General features: G+C 44.1%; 1 protein-coding gene across 6 annotated transcripts in view; it reads right to left on the bottom strand.

Annotated features, from left to right (window-relative positions):
- adamts3 (ADAM metallopeptidase with thrombospondin type 1 motif, 3) overlaps positions 1–21,564 on the bottom strand; it is a 139,815-nt gene that overhangs the window by 64,704 nt on the left and 53,547 nt on the right. For 5 of the 6 annotated variants that reach the window (XM_061672336.1, XM_061672335.1, XM_061672337.1 and 2 more), the window contains one exon: positions 6,287–6,483. In XM_061672336.1, coding sequence (XP_061528320.1) covers positions 6,287–6,483 — 197 coding nt within the window. Of the gene's footprint in view, positions 1–6,286; positions 6,484–16,122; positions 16,193–21,564 lie in introns of those variants that run through there. The other variant, XM_061672339.1, reaches the window with a different exon arrangement.

Raw genomic sequence — 21,564 nt, 5'->3', positions numbered from 1 at the left:
GTGTACCACGCCACTTGCCACTGGACAAAGGACGGGGTACTCGCGACACCCACAGGTGGCGGAATCCGGGTTCACTAACCAGTCTTTACCGGACTTGACTGGGATCTAATATGTTAAGAACTTTACATGAACGCCACTAATGACTGTATTTCTGCAAACTTGAATGTCTGATGTCGAATCTGTTGTCAACTGAACCAGATGAAATGTTTCACTCCTCACCACACAAATGCAACATTGGAAATATTACAGTGTTCTCAACAATCACATAACACTTGAAACATTCGTTACAGGGATTAAAGAGGATGGGGGTGGGACAATGCAAAGCGGGAACAATGGTCTTGTTATCTTAAATCCAATAATTCAGATTTTATTCCACTGGTTTTAAACCACAAATTATACTAATTATACTATTCTAGAGGCGCGGTCTGCCTTCCATTTGGTTAAAAGGGGCCGGCCTCGCTCTCTGAAGCGGATAAAAAGGCTGAAGCTCCTTTGTCTCTCTCGCTCTCTGTCTCTCACTCCTCCACCTGCCGAAGGCCTGCCCCAGCCCGGGGAGCCCCCAACGGAGGTTGGGAGACACCTAACTTCCCTGCCGCGCTGCCAAGTGTGGACCGCAGGGAGCACCTGCCAGCTCCCCAAAGCTACCCTTTTGGGTGGGGGGCAGTTTACGGATGAGGCTCCGTTGGGAAGGAATTGCGATGTGAGCTTTCCCTGACCACGTGGCAAGCATTGCCACTGCCAGCGTGCCGGCCAACCTCCACTTGAAGTGCGTCTTTTTCTCTTTGCTTCTTTTTCCTGCAAACCACCCCTCGTGAGCGCTCTTGCCAACCCACGGAAGGTCGACCCGCCTGCCTGAATTGGTCAACACACCTAAATCAATCTTGGGGTCTACTAAAAGTACAGATTAGAGCATATTTGGGTTTTAAACAAGCGAGAATAGGAATTCCAGCTATACGCATTGACACCCCATGCTCACTCCTAATCTCACATCACAAGTCAGTTTCCTTTGCCAATGTTTTTCTGTATTGCTTGCCTGTAGATTCCCCATGTTAGATCATTAAATTTTCAAATAAAATCACTACCTGCATTGTTGTGTGTGTTTAGGTTCGAGGGAAGAAACCTCTGGCCATCTAGAATTTATCAAAATTTCAGAAAGTGTAGCAATCTTCAGATTACGACTGATGAAAAGATTTCTCGTCACTTTCCCTAAATTTTATCCACATAAAAAGTGCCGTGGTGCCCCTTTTATTAGATAAAACATCTTAATTTAGAACGCTGTAATTTAAAATGACGCTAAACCGGAAGTAACGCAGGCGTCGCTTCCAGACTTTTTATGTCTTTTCAGGCATGGCTTCTTCTGATTTTTTGTGGGTCTACTCATACCGGACACGCCTACCAATTTTCCCACTGCTAAGCGAAATCAATTTTGGGTGGTGGGGCTAGGGAGGTGTACATCAGCCACCCGTCTTTCCCTCCCTGATGCGTAACTCTATTATTTGTTGGGAAAGCACCAAGTGGCTGAAATCAGCCGCTTACCGTCACATCCCCTCAATAGTCATTTCCATCCCACATGATCATCATCATCAACACAACACCTATCAGACGGAGTGTGTGCATACAGTATATGTTTGTGCGTGTGTGTCCATGTGTGGGCAATCATCATTTCTAGGCCCTCAAGGGAGGGAGGGGCTGGAAGAGGGAAGGGTTCCCTCATCGTCAGTAGACTTGTTGCTGGGCAATAAGCGTCCAAATTCTGGGGCCAAAGCATTCCACCATCTGCATGAGAATATCTCATTAAAGGAACAAGGCTTTTGACAGCTTCTTTCTTTTGTCTTCCGTCTCCAGTGATTATCTTTTTCTGATGGGTGGACCCATGAAATGCAATTAAAGGCTCCACTGACACACAAAAGATGCCATTACATGAAATGAGTCAGGGCAAGCAGTGTCCTTGTGAAAACTCATTGGAAGTCATTTAGCAGTGCCTGGAAAGTTACACAAAATTAGCCCTGGACACCAGTTTGACCAATCAAATTAAAATTAGGATATCATAACAGAATGCACCAAAAACTCTCAAGGACCCATGCTCTAAATTGAACAGAAATTTAGCCATTTTGGTTCGAAATAACCCTTTTGGTATACTTTGCTAAACTCCTACAAAGAATTCATCCGAATATCATCACCTGGAAATTATGAGAAAATTAGCCCCCAACACCAGTTTCACTGATTGATATGGTATTAGGTGGACATGTCTATCATAACAGGATGCATGAAAAACTCTCAATAACCCATGCCCACAATTGAGCAGGAAGTCATACATTATGATTTACTTGTGAATTCCTACTAGAGAATTTGGCCAAATTATTCCATCAGAAGTAAGACTAAAATTAGCCGCCAACACCAGTTCCACCAATCGACATGAAATCCAGTGGAAATGTCTATCATAACAGGACACACGAAAAAAGTCTCTTGGACCCATTCCAGAATTTGAACAAATTAAAATTCTAAAGCCTTTTTGCCTATTCCAGCTCATGTCAGCTGAGCATGGGGTTAAAGTCATTTTGAGGATACGCATTTAAAAAAGAGGTGTTGCACTGAACCCTACTCCAGAATTGCTGAAGCACCATGTAGATTTACAAGCAGAATTCGACCTTGTTTCAACTACAGAAGCAGAGCACTGTAGAGTCAGGTTTCATATTATGAATACGGTCACACAGCAAGTCACTTACTGGCACATCAGACACGACATCACGCCACACGTTTGATACCCAAGTTTGAAAATGCTCATAATATAATAACTACATACCCCATGGAAATCAATGCATCATTAAAATCTTGCTACCCTTTATTGTACAGTATAAATTGGAATTTACTGTCGCCAGTACTACAATTAATGATTTTATTCAAAATCTATCGAACCCTCGCATTGAGTCTAATACTGCAGAACAATTGGACACTCAATTTTCTCTTAAAAGGTTATTAAATCTAATTAAAGCTACGTAATCTAACTAAACCCCGGGCTCAGATTGGTTTCCTTTTAATTCTTTAAAAAAATGTATCAGAAAATTGGCACCACTACTTCTATCTGTATTCAATGAATCCTTGCATCATGGTTCATTACCACCTTCAGTACTTTAACCGTAGCCACCACTGCCCTCCTTCTTAGGAAAGACAAAGAGCCTACCTCTTGTGGTTCTTATAGGCCACTATCTCTACTCAATGCTGATCTGGTGTTGGCTAAAGCACCTGCTCACAGAAATAAAGGGAATAACACATTCTAGATCTCAAAGAATGATATATTACGGTTGAAAATCCTCATTCATTACATAGTGGAATGTGTTGAGAACAAAATAACAAAAGAATGATTAATGGAAATCAAAATCCTCATCCCATGGAGGTCTGGATTCAGAATCATACTCAAAATCAAAGTGGAAAATAAGATCACAGGCTGATCCAACTTCTGTGGAAATCCCTCAAGATGAGTCAAAATGAGCCTCGGTAGTGGCATCTAAGTGCATGAATGCACTCCCTACAATGCCAGAATGGATGAGTACAGAGAAATGGTCTATGGTCACCACCTGCAGAACCATTTTTTAAAGAGCTGTCTTGCTAATTGCCTCTCATGTCTACCCATTGTCTCTTCCATTTGCAAAACTGCACATGAAACTGATTCACAATCAGTGTTGCTTCCATACTGAAGCGTGATTGACTTGGAGTTCATTGTGTTGTTTAAGTTTTCCCTTTATCTTTTCAGTGATTGCTTCTCATATAGAGAACCTTGTTCCTTACATTATATTTGAAGAGCAGAATGGTTTTATAAGAAGCTGTAATACTTTTTCAACACACGTTTTGATATTATTTATTCCAAACATTCGGCTGAACTCCCTGAGATTGTGATTGTGTTAGATGCTGAAAATGCATTCAAGAGAATAGAGAGGGAGTACTTGTTTGCTGTTTTGAAGAAATGTGGATTATTTGCTGAATTTATTTCTTGGAATCACTTTCTTCAGCCAGCCAGTGTATTAGCCACACTGTTGATATTTAGTATGTTTATTTTGCTTGCCAAGGTTGTCTGTTATTGCCTTTGCTCTTTGCCATTGCTAATGAGCCCTTGTCTATCACATTAAGATCTTCCTCTCTTTTTAGAAATGGAATTGAATACAGATTATCGTTATATGCTGAACAGCCATTATTATACGTAACTGATCCCACGACTTCTGTTCCTGCTGTTTTTAAGCATTCCGGAGAATTTCAGCTTTTTTCCGGCAATAAAGTGAACCTGGAGAAGACTGAATGTTTTCCCTTAAAACCACAGCATGTTATCTGCAGCAGCCTTTCCTTTGAATTGAATTCGTCAGGGTGTAAAAATGTGACACGGTCTCTATCATCATCATCACCATAAACATCATCTTCTTTTTCTTCTTCTTCCATTAATATATTCATCAAATTCTATTAAAATTAAATAAATTTGATTAGACTATGGCGGCACAGTGGGTGACTGGTAACTTGGCACATCTGCCTCACAGTGCTGAGGACCTAGGTTCAAATCTGGCCTTGCCTGTGTGGAGTTTGAATGTTCTCCCCATGCCCAGGTGCATTTTCTCCGGGTACTCCGGTTTTCTCCCACATTATAAAAACATGCACGGTAGATTAATTGAAGACTCTTAATTGCCCGTAGGTGTAGATATGAGTGTGAATGATTGCTTGTCTATATGTACCTCACCTCTCACCCAGTGCCAGCTGAAATAGGTGACAGCACACCCATGACCTGATTGAGGATAAGCGGTCCGGAAAATGGATGGATAATTAGAATATGGTTTAAGGTTTACTTCGGTAGTTTTAATTTAATTACAAAAATAACTGATTTTGCCAACATAAATTTACATTAAAATAAAGTACCAAAAGGCATCACACAGCGGCTGAAATAAGTATTTAACACGTCACCATTTTTCTCATTAAATATAGAGCGTGCAGCGTGCATACAGGCCACGGTGGCAGAGTACATCAAACACTGTTTACCTTGTGACGATGTAAGCCAACGTAAGCGCCAATGACGAAAAATAAATAAATAAATAACATTGGGCTAAAACTTCACTGTAGCAACTTTATATCCGACTGAATTGGGACAAATTTCACATAAACATTGTCTCACAGTATCACAAAAACTAACCGTGTGCCTCATTGGTGGGTATGGAAAGGAATCAGCGTTTTAGAGCATTTGGTTCCATCCATTAAAAAAATTAAATTAAAAAAAATCACCGGTGCCGTGTGAAGTTACGTTTTGTGCCAAAATACTGAGTTCCGGTGCGTCCCCTTCAAAATAAAAGGCTACAAGCTTAAAGCAAGAAGTCAAGTTAAAACTTGCACAAACCATTTGACGTGATGAAACAGAATACAGGGACAGCTATACAGCATTGTTAAAATAAATATTCTAACAATGCGATATTTAACTTTTAGCTGAAACAATTAATGAATATTAAGTCAAATGGGTTAGTTCCACACACATTGCCTTTTAGTTCATAGGTTTGATATTGATACTGGTTATAAAGAACCTTGAGTCAAATGTTCATTTTAGTCTATGCTGTGGGCTGCTAAGAAAATGGATGTTCATAATTTGGACACCCTTTATTTCAACCATGCAAACTTTTTCGACCCACCCCCCGAAAAGAATCGGAATCGAGAATCGTTTGGAACCGGACTCGAACTAAGGAACCGGAATCGGAACCGGAATCGCTCAAATTGAAGCGATGCCCAACCCTAGCACTGACAAGGGGCTGGATTGCTGTTTGATTATTGACAGATTTTAGGTGTTGTCTTGGCTTTCATTTTCGTCATGCGTTCACGTTACTGTTTCCCTGTGTCATTTCATTTTTACACACAACTTAATTTCTGAGCTTATTTGTTCAACATTTTTTGTATGTATGGATTACTTTTGTTGTTCCCGACATCTGGTGAAATTTTCAGGTCAAGCAGACAGGATGGTGGCAGGTTGGCGTGGCCACTTCCTGGTGATCAGTGCGAGGGAAAGCATGCATTCGCAACATGCCCTCACACACCAAACACTCCCCTGCTGTGTGTATCAATTAGTGCGTCTGTGTCTGTGTGTGTGTGTGTGTGTGTGTGTGTGTGCGTGCGTGCGTATTCTTATCCAACTGTGGGTCAGTGCACATAAGTATGCAGAGACACACTTGTGCAAGGCAATCCATACCATTCATCGTCATTATTTCAATTACATGAGAGGTTAGGTTACTTTTACTTTTCTTTAGCAAAAGTTTAAATGTGTACTTACAATATTCATGAGCGTGAGGAGGTAATTCTGCACATGTTCCTTCCCGTGGAATCGAACCACTGAGTCGTCGACTCCCAGCAGGACTTCGATGTTGTAGTCGTTCTCACCGGCGTCGCGGCGTCGGCGCTGCTGCACTGTCTCATTGAGCTGCCTCGCAACCGTATCCAGAGTCCTGGGAACATCCGGCAACTCTGCTTCTGTATGTATTTAAAAAGTAGATTCTCAGTCATCCAGGTAATTGTAATCCGCAATGGTTGAATCGAGACAACAGTACTGTTCTTGTTTGTTGAAGACGTTTCACCTTTAATGCAAACGGTTTCTAATATTTTTTTTAATTGTGGAGTCTCTGTCTTTCTCTCTGGTGGTGGTCACAATGGGGTTGGTGTTGATGCCAGCCGTGGCCGGTGAATGAGCGTCCTGCATACAAACCGGTTGTACGTTTCTGTGTTTTATCCATTTGGAAAAAGCGTTTTTGGGACCCGAGTACGATCATTTTTACAGAGTGAAGAAATCTAAAAAAAGCTGCCCTTGCATTTGGCATCTTTCCTGAGATGATTAGATGCTAGTCCCAGTTCTCGTGTAACCGTGCGCAGACCACCACCAACAACAACAACAATGGTGGATCATGGTTATGCGTTTGTGCTGCAGCTCCTGAGCATGACATGGTTTTTATTATCCTCCTCTTCTCCCACTGTCAGCAACAATGAGATGAACAGTATATTCCACGTTCTTAAATCAACTGTGGATAAAAAGCAGAACGGCAACCGCTTCACATTCCCCCCTGTGAGTACATTGTTTACATTGCACAGGCTTCTTATACTCTTGTTTTTAGTGACTTATGAAAATGATTACACGTTTACAGGAAACATTTTAAAAATGAAAAAGAAATAGATCGGCTCTGTTGCCGTGTGGACACGTTGCTAGTTTGACATACAGTGGATGGCTTTTTCACACCTCTTTCAAACCAGCAGTATTCCCTATCCAAAACTTGGACATTGCTGTCCTCAAAGGAATGTTGCTTCTTTTTAAGATGCACATGAACTGCTGACTTTGGACTCGAAAGAAACTGCTCTCCTAGGTTGTGCCATGCATTTCTGTAGAGGTTGCTGAGTGTCTTCAGTGTAGAGAGCATTGCACACTTCCATACACTGCACTGCATAAACAACATTGCTGAGTTTGCTTCTCTTTATTTTGTCGTTGGGGCGAACCAGCTTTTGTCTGACGGTGTTTGTGGGTTTGAAATGCATCGGTATGTTGTTTAGAGAAAATCCTTCAGAATCCATCCATCCGTCCATTTTCTTTCACTCATCTGAGGTCGGGTTGCGGGGGAAGTAGCTTTAGCAGGGACGCCCAGACTCCCTCTCCCCAGCCACTTCAAGCAGCTCTTCCGATGGGATCCCGAGGCGTTACGAGGCCAGCCGGGTGACATAAGTCTCCCCACGGTGTCCTCCCGGTGCGAGGTGCCCGGAACACCTCACCGGAGAGGTGAGGTGTTCCACATCCCAAAAACATGCATGTTTTTGGGATGTGGGAGGAAACCGGAGTGCCCAGAGAAAACCCACGCAGGCACGGGGAGAACATGCAAAATCCACACAGGTGAGGCCGGGATATGAACCTCGGTCCTCAGAACTGTGAGGCAGATGTGGTAACTAGTCGGCCACCATGCCGCCCAAGTAGAAATACAATAGTTAATTAAAATTTTGGGGTAAAATATTAGCTTCACACAACTTTGTACTAGCTCAACACTCTGTAACCTATTCACACATTTCGAGTCCAGCCACACACAATGTCTTATTTTTCTTTATTACCATTATTATTATTTTATTGCATAGTAAAAAAAAATTCACCTTTTCTTTTAACAACGTTCAATAAACGTTTGGGAACTGAGGACACTAATAGTTGAAGCTTTGTAGGTGGAATTCTTTCCCATTCTTGCTTGATGTACAGCTTAAGCTGTTCAACAGTCCGAGGTCTCCGTTGTCGTATTTTACGCTTCAATAATGCGCCACACTTGGAGACAGGTCTGGACTGCAGGCAAGCCCGTTTAGTACCCGCACTCTTTTACTACAAAGCCACGCTATTGTAACACGTGCAGACTGTGGTTTGGCATTGTCTTGCTGAAATAAGCAGGGGGCGTACATGAAAAAGACGTTTCTTGGATGGCAGCATATGTTTCTCCAAAACCTGTATGTACCTTTCAGCATTAATGGTGCCTTCACAGATGTTACCCATGCCATTGGCACTAACCTAGCCCCATACCATCACAGATGCTGGCTTCTGAACTTTACGTCCATAACAGTCCGGATGGTTCTTTTCCTCTTTAGTCCGGAGGACACGATGTCTACAATTTCCAAAAACAATTTGAAATGTGGACTCGTTGGACCACAGAACACTTTTCCACTTTGCATCAGTCCATCTTAGAGGAGCTCGGGACCAGAGAAGCCGGCGGCGTTTCTGGGTGTTGTTGATAAATGGCTTTTGCTTTGGATAGTCGAGTTTCAAGTTGCACTTACGGATGTAGCACCGAACTGTATTTATTTACTGACATTGTTTTTCTGAAGTGTTCCTGAGCCCATGTGGTGATATCCTTTACACATTGATGTCAGTTTTTGATGCAGTGCCACCTGAGGGATCGAACGTCATGGGCATTCAATGTTGGTTTTTGGCCTTGCTGCTTACATGCAGTGATTTCTCCAGATTCTCTGAACCTTATGATGATATTATGGACCGTAGATGATGAAATCCCTAAATTCCTTGCAATTGTACGTTGAGGAACATTGTCCTTAAACTGCTTTGACTATTTTCTCACGCACTTGTTCACAAAGAGGTGAACCTCGCCCCATCTTTGCTTGCTCCTTTTATACCCAATCATAGCACCCACCTGTTCCCAATTAGCCTGTTCATCTGTGGGATGTTCCAAACAGGTGTTTGATGAGCATTCCTCAACTTTCGCAGTCTTTTATGCGACCTGCCCCAGCTTTTTTGGAATGTTTGCAGCCATAAAATTCTAAGTTAATGATTATTTGCTAAAAACAATCAAGTTTATCAGTTTGAACATTAAATATCTAGTCTTTGTAGTGTATTCAATTAAATATAGGTTGAACATGATTTGTAAATCATTGTATTCTGTTTTTATTTGTTTAACACAACGTCCCAACCACATTGGAATGGGGATCGTACATACTCAGGTATATGTTTGTCTACAAAAATCCTTGGTAATCCTAGTTGACCTAAAAGTTTAGTCTGATTTTATGTCAGACAGTCAGGGAAAAAAGGGTGTGTCCTTTTATACTAGCATGACGAAAACCATAGGCATCCCAGGGTGCCAATATTTTTTAGCATGACTGTATACTGTATGTACAGTCACAGTTCTAAGCACACAATGTGTGTGTGTGTGTGTGTGTGTGTGTGTGTGTGTGTGTGTGCGCGCGTGCATTTCTCAGATATGAACAAATGATCTCCAAAATGGTGATTGGCCCGACGTGCAGATGATCCCTCATCGTTACATAAGAGGGAAAAATCAGATTTGGCTTCAGAGTGCGCAACTCTGGCTCTGTCTGATATGAAAATGAAGTGCATTATTGGACCTGACAGTATTGGGTCTGGCTGGTAGTACACTGTGAAACCGATCACACTCATCCATGTGATGGAAGTGGTCATGCATACTTAGCACCCCACTAACACTGCTTAGCTTTTCACTCCACCAAACCCTCTATTCATTCCAATTGTGATACAATATGATACACTCCAACTGAAATGGGATATGATATGATTCATTCCAATTATGAAACGCTACACTACAATTATGATGCAATGACATTCACTCCAATTAAAATACTGTGTGATATAATTCGTTCCGGCGGCACGGTGGACGACTGATTAGAGCGTCTGCCTCACAGTTCTGAGGACTGGGGTTCAAATCCCGGCCCCACCTGTGTGGAGTTTGCGTGTTCTCCCCGTGCCTGCGTGAGGTTTTCTCTGGGCACTCTGGTTTCCTCCCACATCCCAAAAACATGCATGGTAGATTAATTGACAACTCTAAATTGCCCGTAGGTGTGAATGTGAGTGCGAATGTTTGTTTGTTTGTATGTGCCCTGCGATTGGCTGGCAACCAGTTCAGGGTGTACCCCGCCTCCTGCCCGATGATAGCTGGGATAGGCTCCAGCACGCCCGCGACCCTAGTGAGGAGAAGCGGCTCAGAAAATGGATGGATGGATGGATCATTCATTCCCATTACTTGCCGATACATTCCACTCCATTTATGATACTCCAATTAGGATATATCAATTAAGACAAGATGTGCTTCACTCCTATGTCCATGTGATATGATTAATTCCAATTCCGATACAGTATACAGTACATTGCAACTGCAGTGCAATACAATATGCTCCAATTACAATGCAATGAGATTCATTGTAATTCCAATATGATACACACAGATGATACAATGCAAAATGATTCACAACAATTACGATCTGATACAATTCGATACACTACAATTATGATGCATAATCATAGAATACTCTCCAATCATATGATTCATTCCAATTATGATGCAGTACACTTCACCCAATTACAATGTGTTAGATACGATACAATACGATTCACTCCGATTAAGTTGTGTTATGTTACTGTACACTCCAATCATGATATGATTGATTCGAATTATGATCCAACACAATTTTCTCCAATTACAGACCCTTTCCAAAAAAAATTAATATCGTGGAAAAGTTTATTTATTTCCATAATTCCATTCAAAAAGTTAAACTTTTATAGATTATAGATTCAGGGCCCACTATTTAAACAATTTCAATTATGTATTCGTTTATTTTGTATTTGGGCTCCCAGCTCATAAATCCCACGAAATCAGGAATAAAAAAAACATTTAATACTGGGAAGAAATCAGACCAAATTTTGCAGGCCATAAATGTTTTAAACTGAGTGTCACACACTAATCATCTACTAAACTCAAAGTACCTGCACAGGTTTCCCCAGGTGTCATTAAATTGCTTCAGTTTGGTTTAATTGTCTCAGCTGAGTTCAATATGGGGAAGACTGCAGACTTGACAACTGGCCAGAAGACCATCAATGATACCCTCCATAGGATGGGTAAGCCACAAAAGTTCATAGCTAAGGGGGCTGCCTGTTCACAGAGTACTGTGTCCAAGCATATCAATGTAAAGTCTAGTGGAAGGACAAAATGTGGTAGGAGATGCACCAGCAAAAGAGATGATCGTGGGCTTCATCGGATTATCAAACAGAGCAGATTCAAGAATCTAGCAGAGATCCAGAAAGAGTGGAATGAGGCGGGAGTCACAGCTTCAAAAACCACCACATACAGATGCATCCGGGAGATGGGCTACAACTCGTCGGGTTCTTTGGTTCAAGCCAATTCTGAGCCTGAGCCAACGTAGGAAGTGTCTCAACTGGGCCAAGGAGAAGGTCTGGACTGTTGGCCAGTGGTCCAAGGTCCTCTTTTCCGATAAAAGTAAAATGTGCCTTTCATTCGGGAATCAAGGTCCAAGGGTTTGGAGGAAGACTGGTGAAGAACAGAACCCAAGCTGCTTGAGCTTCAGTGTGAACTATCCACAGTCAGTCATGATTTGGGGTGCAATGTCCAGTACAAGTGTTGGTAAACTCTGCTTTCTTAAATCCAAGGTCACCGCAACAGTCTACCAGAATGTTTGAGAGAACGTCATGATTCCTTCTGCTGAGGATCTGTATGGAGATGCAGATTTCATCTTCCAACAGGACCTGGCCCCTGCCCTTACAGCCTGAAACACCAAAACCTGGTTTGATGCCCATGCCATCACAGTGCTTGACTGGCCATCCAACTCGCCGGATCTAAACCCCATTGAGAATCTATGGGGTATTCTTCTTCTTTTCCTTTCGGCTTGTCCCGTTAGGGGTCGCCACAGCGCGTCATCCTTTTCCATGTAAGCCTATCTCCTGCATCCTCCTCTCGAATACCAACTGCCATCATGTCTTCCCTCACGACATCCATCAACCTTCTCTTTGGTCTTCCTCGAGCTCTCTTGCCTGGCAGCTCCATCCTCATCATCCTTCTTCCAATATACTCACTATTTCTCCTCTGGACGTGTCCAAACCATCGAAGTCTGCGCTCTCTAACTTTGTCTCCAAAACATCGAACCTTGGCTGTCCCTCTGATGAGCTCATTTCTAATTTTATCCAACCTGGTCACTCCGAGAGCGAACCTCAACATCTTCATTTCCGCCACCTCCAGCTCTGCTTCCTGTTGTCTCTTCAGTGCCACTGTCTCTAATCCATACATCATGGCTGGCCTCACTACTGTTTTATAAACTTTGCCCTTCATCCTAGCAGAGACTCTTCTGTCACATAACACACCTGACACCTTCCTCCACCCGTTCCGACCTGCTTTGACCCGTTTCTTCACTTCCTGACCACACTCACCATTGCTCTGGACGGTTGACCCCAAGTATTTAAAGTCCTCCACCCTTGCTATCGCTTCTCCCTGTAGCCTCATTCTTCCCCCACCAGCCCTCTCATTCATGCACATATATTCTGTTTTACTTCGGCTAATCTTCATTCCTCTTCTTTCCAGTGCATGCCTCCATCTTTCTAACTGTTCCTCCAGCTGCTCCCTGCTTTCACTGCAGATCACAATGTCATCTGCAAACATCATGGTCCACGGGGATTCCAGTCTAACCTCATCTGTCAGCCTATCCATCACCACTGCAAAAAGGAAGGGGCTCAGGGCTGAACCCTGATGCAGTCCCACGTCCACCTTAAATTCTTCTGTCACACCTACAGCACACCTCACCGCTGTTCTGCTGCCCTCGTACATGTCCTGTATTATTCTAACATACTTCTCTGCCACTCCAGACGTCCGCATGCAGTGCCACAGTTCCTCTCTGGGTACTCTGTCATAGGCTTTCTCTAGATCTACAAAGACACAATGTAGCTCCTTCTGACCTTCTCTGTACTTTTCCATCAACATCCTCAAGGCAAATAATGCATCTGTGGTACTCTTTCTAGGCATGAAACCATACTGTTGCTCGCAAATACTCACTTCTGTCCTGAGTCTAGCCTCCACTACTCTTTCCCATAACTTCATTGTGTGGCTAATCAACTTTATTCCTCTATAGTTGCCACAGCTCTGCACATCACCTTTGTTCTTAAAAATGGGCACCAGTACACTTTTCCTCCATTCCTCAGGCATCTTCTCACGCACTAGAATTCTATTGAACAAGCTGGTCAAAAACTTCACAGCCACCTCTCCTAGATGCTTCCATACCTCCACAGGAATGTCATCAGGACCAACTGCCTTTCCATTTTTCATCCTCTTTAATGCCTTTCTAACTTCCCCCTTACTAATCATTGCCACTTCCTGGTCCACCGCACTTACCTCTTCTACTCTCCCTTCTCTATCATTTTCCTCATTCATCAACTCCTCGAAGTATTCTTTCCATCTAGCAAGCACACTGCTGGCACCAGTCAACGTATTTCCATCTCTATCCTTAACCACCCTAACCTGCTGCACATCCTTCCCATCTCTATCCCTCTGTCTGGCCAGCCTGTATAGATCCTTTTCTCCTTCTTTAGTGTCCAACCTGCCATACATGTCATCATATGCCTCTTGTTTTGCCTTTGCCACCTCTATCTTTGCCCTGTATCGCATCTCAATGTATTCCTTTCGCCTCTCCTCGGTCCTCTCAGTGTCCCACTTCTTCTTAGCTAACCTTTTTCCTTGTATGATTTCCTGTACTGTGAGGTTCCACCACCAAGTCTCCTTCTCTCCTTTCCTGCCAGAAGATACACCAAGTACTCTCCTGCCTGCTTCTCTGATCACCTTGGCTGCAGTGGTCCAGTCTTCTGGAAGCTCCTGCCGTCCACCGAGAGCCTGTATCACCTCTTCCCGAAAAGCTGCACAACACTCGTCCTGTCTCAGCTTCCACCACATGGTTCTCTTCTCTGCCTTTGTCTTCCTAATTGTCCTCCCCATCACCAGAGTCATCTTACACACCACCATCCTATGCTGTCTAGCCACACTCTCCCCTACCACTACCTTACAGTTGGTAACCTCCTTCAGATTACATCGTCTGCACAAGATGTAATCCACCTGTGTGCTTCTACCTCCGCTCTTGTAGGTCATCCTATGTTTGTGCCTCTTCTGAAAAAAAGTGTTCACTACAGCCATTTGCATCCTTGTTGCAAAGTCTACCACCATCTGTCCCTCCAAGTTCCTTTCCTGGATGCCCTACTTACCCATCACTTCTTCATCACCCCTATTACCTTCACCAACATGTCCATTACAATCTGCACCAATTACGACTCTCTCTCTGTCTGGGATGCTCAGAACTACATCATCTAGCTCCTTCCAGAATTTCTCTTTCACCTCTAGGTCACATCCTACCTGTGGGGCATAGCCACTAATCACATTACACATAACACCCTCAATTTCAAATTTCAGCCTCATCACTCGATCTGATACTCTTTTCACCTCCAAGACATTCTTAGCCAACTCTTCTTTCAAAATAACCCCGACTCCATTTCTCTTCCCATCTACACCATGGTAAAATAATTTAAACCCTGCCCCTAAACTTCTAGCCTTACTGCCTTTCCACCTGGTCTCCTAGACACACAATATATCAACCTTTCTCCTAATCATCATGTCAACCAACTCCCTAGATTTTCCTGTCATAGTCCCAACATTCAAAGTCCACACATTCAGTTCTAGGCTCTGTGTTTTCCTCTTCTCTTTCTGCCGAAGAACCCGCTTTCCACCTCCTCTTCTTCTTTGACTTCGACCCACAGTAGCTGAATTTCCAACGGCGCCCCGCAGGTTGACGGCGCCGGTGGCGGACGTTGTTAACCCGGGCCACGACCGATCCGGTATGGAATTCTTTGGATGAACGCTCATATTTGTTTGGCAAGGTTTTAAGCCGGATGCCCTTCCTGACGCAACCCTCTGCATTTATCCGGGCTTCGGACCGGCCTACAGTTTGCACTGACTTGTGCCATCAAGAGGAAAAGGAGGGGCACCAGACCCAAAAACAAAGAAGAACTGACAGCAAGCATCAAGGAATTCTGGGCTTCCATAACTCCCAGGCAATGCTACAGGCTGATTGCCTCAACATCACGGTGCATCGAAGCACTGATTAAAGCAAAGGGATTCCCAACCAAGATTAACATATCGTTTTGAAAGTACCATATTTTGATTGATTTAATGGGACCCTAATTTATTTCTTTTTTTCAACAAAAACTGCTAAGTAAATGGTGATTTCTTCAGAGTATTCTAATTTTTTTAACTCCTGATTTTGTGGGTTTTATGAGCTGGAAGCCCCAAATTATGTAAAAATAAATAAATACTTGAAATGGTTTAAATTGAGGGCCATGAATCTATAATTTATGAGTTTAACTTTTTGAATGGAATTTTGGAAATAAATAAACTTTTCCATGATATTCTAATTTTTGGGAAAGGGTCTATATTGTGTTACGATATGACATACTCAAATTACAATGCAAGATGATAAACTACTGGACACTCCAATTATGAAGCGATATGCTCTGATAACGATGATACACTCCAATTACTATGCGATACGATAATATACACTGAAATTATGATGCGATACAATAAGATACTGTACACTCCAATTATGAAGCAATACACACCGATAACGATATGATACACTCCAATTACGATTTGATAAGATACACTACCATCGCAAAAAGATTTACTCCAATTACAATACGACTGGATACACTCCAATTATGCTACAATGCGATCTTTAGTTCTCCCAGGCTCATTTGACAGCACCGTGATTAAGGAAGTACAAAGGCTTTTAAAGTACCAAAGTTATAATGCGATAGATATGCGGCATAAATCCAAGCAGAGGCCATTTTCCGTTTCTTTTTTCCAGGGATGCGCTGCTGTGCAGACAGTGCTGCTGACTGAGCGGTCGAAGGGAGCTAAAATAAACAGGGAAGAAATGGCCGCCACGTTGTCCACGGTCCGGTCTCCTACAGGCTGGGGATTGTGGGCCGCATTCCTGCTTCCTCTGCTGCTCCCGTCATGACACTGGCATTCTTGTGTACCTCCCCCCAAAACCTCCCTCCCCACCACCCTCAAGAGTAAACAGGCTACTTCAAAGGCACAGGACTTCCCCTCAGTAGCGCCGCTTTAAGACTGCTAGTGTGCTCCGGGTCCACAGCCCAGTCCCTGGAGACCCCCACCGTGCAGGAGACAAGGAGGGTAGGGGGTGGTTGGATCTTGGCGGCGAGGAGTTTACACGTGGCACCGCCGGGCGAGGTGGCGACAAGGCAAGCCAGAGCTGCCGCAAGCTAAAAATGGCAGCGAGGTCGGCGACAGGCGCGAGTGGAGTGGAAATCTACTGTCTGTTGGCATCAAATGCTCATTTATTTATGCCCTTTCCGCCACAGGTGGTGTTGAAATGCGCAAAAAAGTGCTTTAGCTTTACTTGTTAATAATTAATAGTGTTGGGAAGTAGCAAAGTACAAATACTATGTTACTGTGCTTTAACAGATTTTCCAGGTATCTGCACTTCACTTGAGTACAATGATGAATTTTTACTTTTGCTCCCTACATTTGAATCAGAATCAGAATTCAGACATTCCCACAAATCTGGAAAATTGCAGTTGTCACACCTATACAAATCTGGGAATAGGAACACAGCCAGCAACTACAGGCCCATTGCTATCCTTCCACTTGTCTCCAAGATTGTTGCTGAGCAACTAATCAACCATCTAGTATCCAACCAATTGCTGCATTCTCAACAGTTAGGATTTAGACAAAATTACTCTACCGAGATGGCCAACTACTATCTTTTAGAACAAATAAAAGCACCACTGGACAAAGGCCATATAGTTGGTGCTGTGTTCCGAGACTGCTTGTGGTTTAAATCAGTGTTCCTCAACCTTTTTTGCAACCTATCTCTAAGGAAGAGCCCGGACACCCTGCGGAGGAAACTCATTTCGGCCGCTTGTATCTGGGATCTTCGGTCATTACCCACAGCCCGTGACCATAGGTGAGGGTAGGAACGTAGATCGACCGGTAAATTGAGAGGTTCGCTCCTTCTTTATCACAACGGACAGATACAAAGTCGGCACCAATCCGCCTGTCCATTTCACGTTCCATTCTACCCTCACTTGTGAACAAGACTCCAAGATACTTGAACTCCTCCACTTGGGGTAGGATCTCATCCTCGACCTGGAGAGGGCAAGCCACCCTTTTCCGACTGAGGACCATGGTCTCAGATTGGGAGGTGCTGATTCCCATCCCAGCCGCTTCACAATCAGCTGCGAACTGCTCCAGTGAGAGTTGGAGATCACAGCTTGATGAAGCCAACAGAACCACATCATCTGCAAAAAGCAGAATACAATACTGAGGCCACCAAACCGGACCCCCTCGACGCCTCGGCTGCGCCTTGAAATTCTGTCCATAAAAGTTATGAACAGAATCGGTAACAAAGGGCAGCCTTGGCGGAGTCCAACCCTCACCAGGAACGAGTCCGACTTACTGCCGGATATGCGGACCAAACTCTGATTCCGATCGTACAGGTACCGTACAGCCCGTATCAGGGGTTGCGCTACCCCATACTGCCGAAGCACCCTCCACAGGACTCCCCGAGGGACATGGTCGAACGCCTTCTCCAAGTCCATAAAACACATTTAGACTGGTTGGGCGACATCCCATGCACCCTCAAGGAACCTGCCGAGGGTGTAGAGCTGGTCCACTTTTCCACGGCCAGGACGAAAACCACACTGCTCCTCCTGAATATGAGATTCGACTTCCCGATGCACCCTCCTGTCCAGCACCCCTGAATAGACCTTACCAGGGAGGCTGAGGAGTGTGCTCCCTCTGTAGTTGGAACACACCCTCTAAACCCCTTTCTTAAACACCCCTTCTTAAAAAGGGGGACCACCACCTCAGTCTGCCAATCCAGAGGCACTGTCCCCGATGTCCACGCGATATTGCAGAGGCGTGTCAACCAGAACAGCCCCACTAATATCCAGAGCCTTTAGGAACTCCGGGCGAATCTCATCCACCCCCGGGGCCTTGCCACCAAGGAGCTTTTTAACCACCTCGGTGACCTCAAACCCAGAGATAGGAGAGCCCGCCTCAGAGAACCTACACTCTGCTTCCTCATGGGAAGGCGTGTCGGTGGAATTGAGGAGGTCTTCGAAGTATTCTCCTCACCGACTCACAACGTCCCGAGTCGAGGTCAGCAGCGCCCCATCCCCATTATACACAGTGTTGGTGGTGCACTGCTTTCCTCTCCTGAGACGCCGGATGGTGGACCAAACTTTCCTCGAAGCCGTCCGGAAGTCTTTCTCCATGGCCTCACCGAACTCCTCCCATATCCGAGTTTTTGCTTCAGCGACCACCAAAGCTGCATTCCGCTTGGCCAGCCGGTACCCATCAGCTGCCTCAAGAGTCCCACCGGCCAAAAAAGCCCGATAGGACTCCTTCTTCAGCTTGACAGCATCCCTCACCGTTGGTGTCCACCAACGGGTTCGGGGATTGCTGCCACGATAGGGTGGTCGGGCCGCCTCAGCAATGGAGGCGCGGAACATGGTCCACTCGTACTCGATGTCCCCCGCCTCTCCCGGAACATGAGCAAAGTTCTGTCGGAGGTGCGAGTTGAAACTCCTTCTGACAGGGGATTCCGCCAGACGTTCCCAGCAGACCCTCACAATACGTTTGGGCCTGCCACGTCGGACCGGCATCTTCCCCCACCATCGGAGCCAACTCACCACAAGGTGGTGGATCAGTTGACAGCTCTCTTCACCTGAGTGTCCAAGACATGCGGCCGCAAGTCCGATGACACGACCACAAAGTCGTCAGAGGAAGCGTGAAATACAGTCACATACGAGTCACAATTAATAATTTCTTATGTTTCCAACCTCATACGTTGTTCATTAAAATTAAAAATAAAGTTTCCTACTTCATAGATTTCACCTATCGCAGGGTTATTTTTGGAACGTGTATATATATATATATATATATATATATATATATATACACATACACACACACACACACACACACACACACACCGGCTTAAAAACGAATGTTAAATACAACAACTCACCATAACACAGAATCAATGTGAGCCCTGGGCTTGTTGCTTATGTCCAGTCTGCTCCGTAATTTTGTCTTCGTTACCGTCACTGCAGAAAAGCCCGCTTCACAAAGATAGGATGTTGGAAATACTGTAGTAGCAGGGTATTCAGTTGATCTCTTTTTCTTAAAAAAAAAACAAAAGAAAAAACAGCTTGGCTAGCTTGTTGCCACATACAGTATTATGCAGAGCGGGTAACTTGTTGAGATAAACCCGTTTTTTAAGTAGGACTCATGATATTTTCTTTTTTTTTTTTAGTAAGGTATCGCATGAACAACATGCAGTCTAGTGTTGTTTCGTTCGTGAATGTTTCGTTCAAAAGAACAAATGCTCCAATTACGATACACTCTTATTATGATATGATGCACTCCAATTACAATGTGATATGATATGATACACTTGAATTACAATACGATATCGCTTTCGTCCATATGCTGTCATCGAAGATGATTCTTCCTCAGTGCGATACAATACGATTCACTCCAATTTACTACTTTTCCAGGGCTTTGGCACCATCTTTTGGCATCTTAGGGTGAATAACTGCACTTATTTAGCGTCTTATCTACACTATCACAGTGCCCAAAGCACTTTACAAAGCCTCACATTCACCCATTCACACACACATACAGAGATACACTAATGGGCGACTGCTGCCATGCAAGGCGCTGCCAGGCCCACTGGGAGCAAATAAGGGTTCAGTGTCTTGCCCAAGGACACTTCGACATGCGGACACTCGGAGCCGGGATTCGAACCAGCTACCTATCGATCCACAGCTGCCCATAAATCCTTTTAAGTGTTCTTACAGAAAGAGCACAAAAAAGTGACTCGGATAGCTTCCACGGAACAAAAACACACATTGGTGAATTTGTGAATAGGGAACCGCGAATATGAAGGGGCTAGTTGTACTTTCTACGCTTTAAGTTCGCCCCTCATAAGCACTAAGTTGTACATCGCCTTCTTCCCAGAAAGCAGCTTTGGCCAGCCATCTTGCCGCTTCGGTGAGTTCACCTATCCTGCAAGTACACAATAGCAAAAATCAACCCGTACTTTTAGAGGCACGCAAAATTACCATTAGCCCTTGTGTCTGCAGTGACACAAAGGCTTGATTTACGCTCACAATAAGGGCAATCTCGCATCCTCCAGAAACATGAAAACTAGGATAATTGCACAAGGTTTTTATGAGCGTTAGCCTTTCTTTTCCTGCTTTTCCTATGCTGCAAACAAACAGCGGCACCATCATCATCATTAGCAGCAACAACAACGACGGGTCTAATTACCTGCCACGCAACTGCAATAATACAAAAGATGCTTGGCCAGGCATTTCACGCAGCAGCGACTCCACACCAGGTTTATGGCGGCATTTTAATGCGTGTTGGACTGTGCAGCCTGGCCCAAACGTACTGAACAAGCCACAAAATTGAAGCCAACACTCAGACTCCCACTGGGTCATACGCTCCTGGATTGCTAATGAGTTCAGTATATTGGCCGTTTTGCCAGAAAAAAGAAAAAAAAATACAAGGATAAATAAGCCCTAGATACTTTCAAGGAAAAAACTGTACTGTTACCATAATTATCCATCCATCCATCCATTTTCTGAGCCGCTTATCCTCACAAGGGTCGCGGGAGTGCTGGAGCCTATCCCAGCTATCATCGGGCAGGAGGCGGGGTACACCCTGAACTGGTTGCCAGCCAATTGCAGGAGCACATACAAACAAATAACCATTCGCACTCACTTTCACACCTACGGGCAATTTAGAGTCGTCAATTAACCTACCATGCATGTTTTTGGGTGGGGGGATGTGGGAGGAAACCGGAGTGCCCGGAGAAAATCCACGCAGGCACGGGGAGAACATGCAAACTCCACACAGGCGGGGCTGGGGATTGAACCCCAGTCCTCAGAATTGTGAGGCAGACACTCTAACCAGTTAACCACCATGCCGGTTAACATAATTATGCCAGTAAAAAGACTGTTATGTATGCATTAACAGGGAATAAAAAATGTTGCACCTTGACACAGTAGTCTGGTGGGCTACGTCGCTAATGCTAATGGAAATCAAAAGCTATTTAGTTTTTCAACAGACTTATTTTTATATTGGCAGAGTGCAGTGTAAGGATAACAGACTGAAGCAATTGCTTAAGGACACCACAAGC

The sequence above is a fragment of the Phycodurus eques genome, chromosome 3 (assembly GCF_024500275.1).
Source record: "Phycodurus eques isolate BA_2022a chromosome 3, UOR_Pequ_1.1, whole genome shotgun sequence".
Lineage (NCBI taxonomy): Eukaryota > Metazoa > Chordata > Actinopteri > Syngnathiformes > Syngnathidae > Phycodurus > Phycodurus eques.
This window is presented reverse-complemented; position numbering and strand designations above follow the sequence as displayed.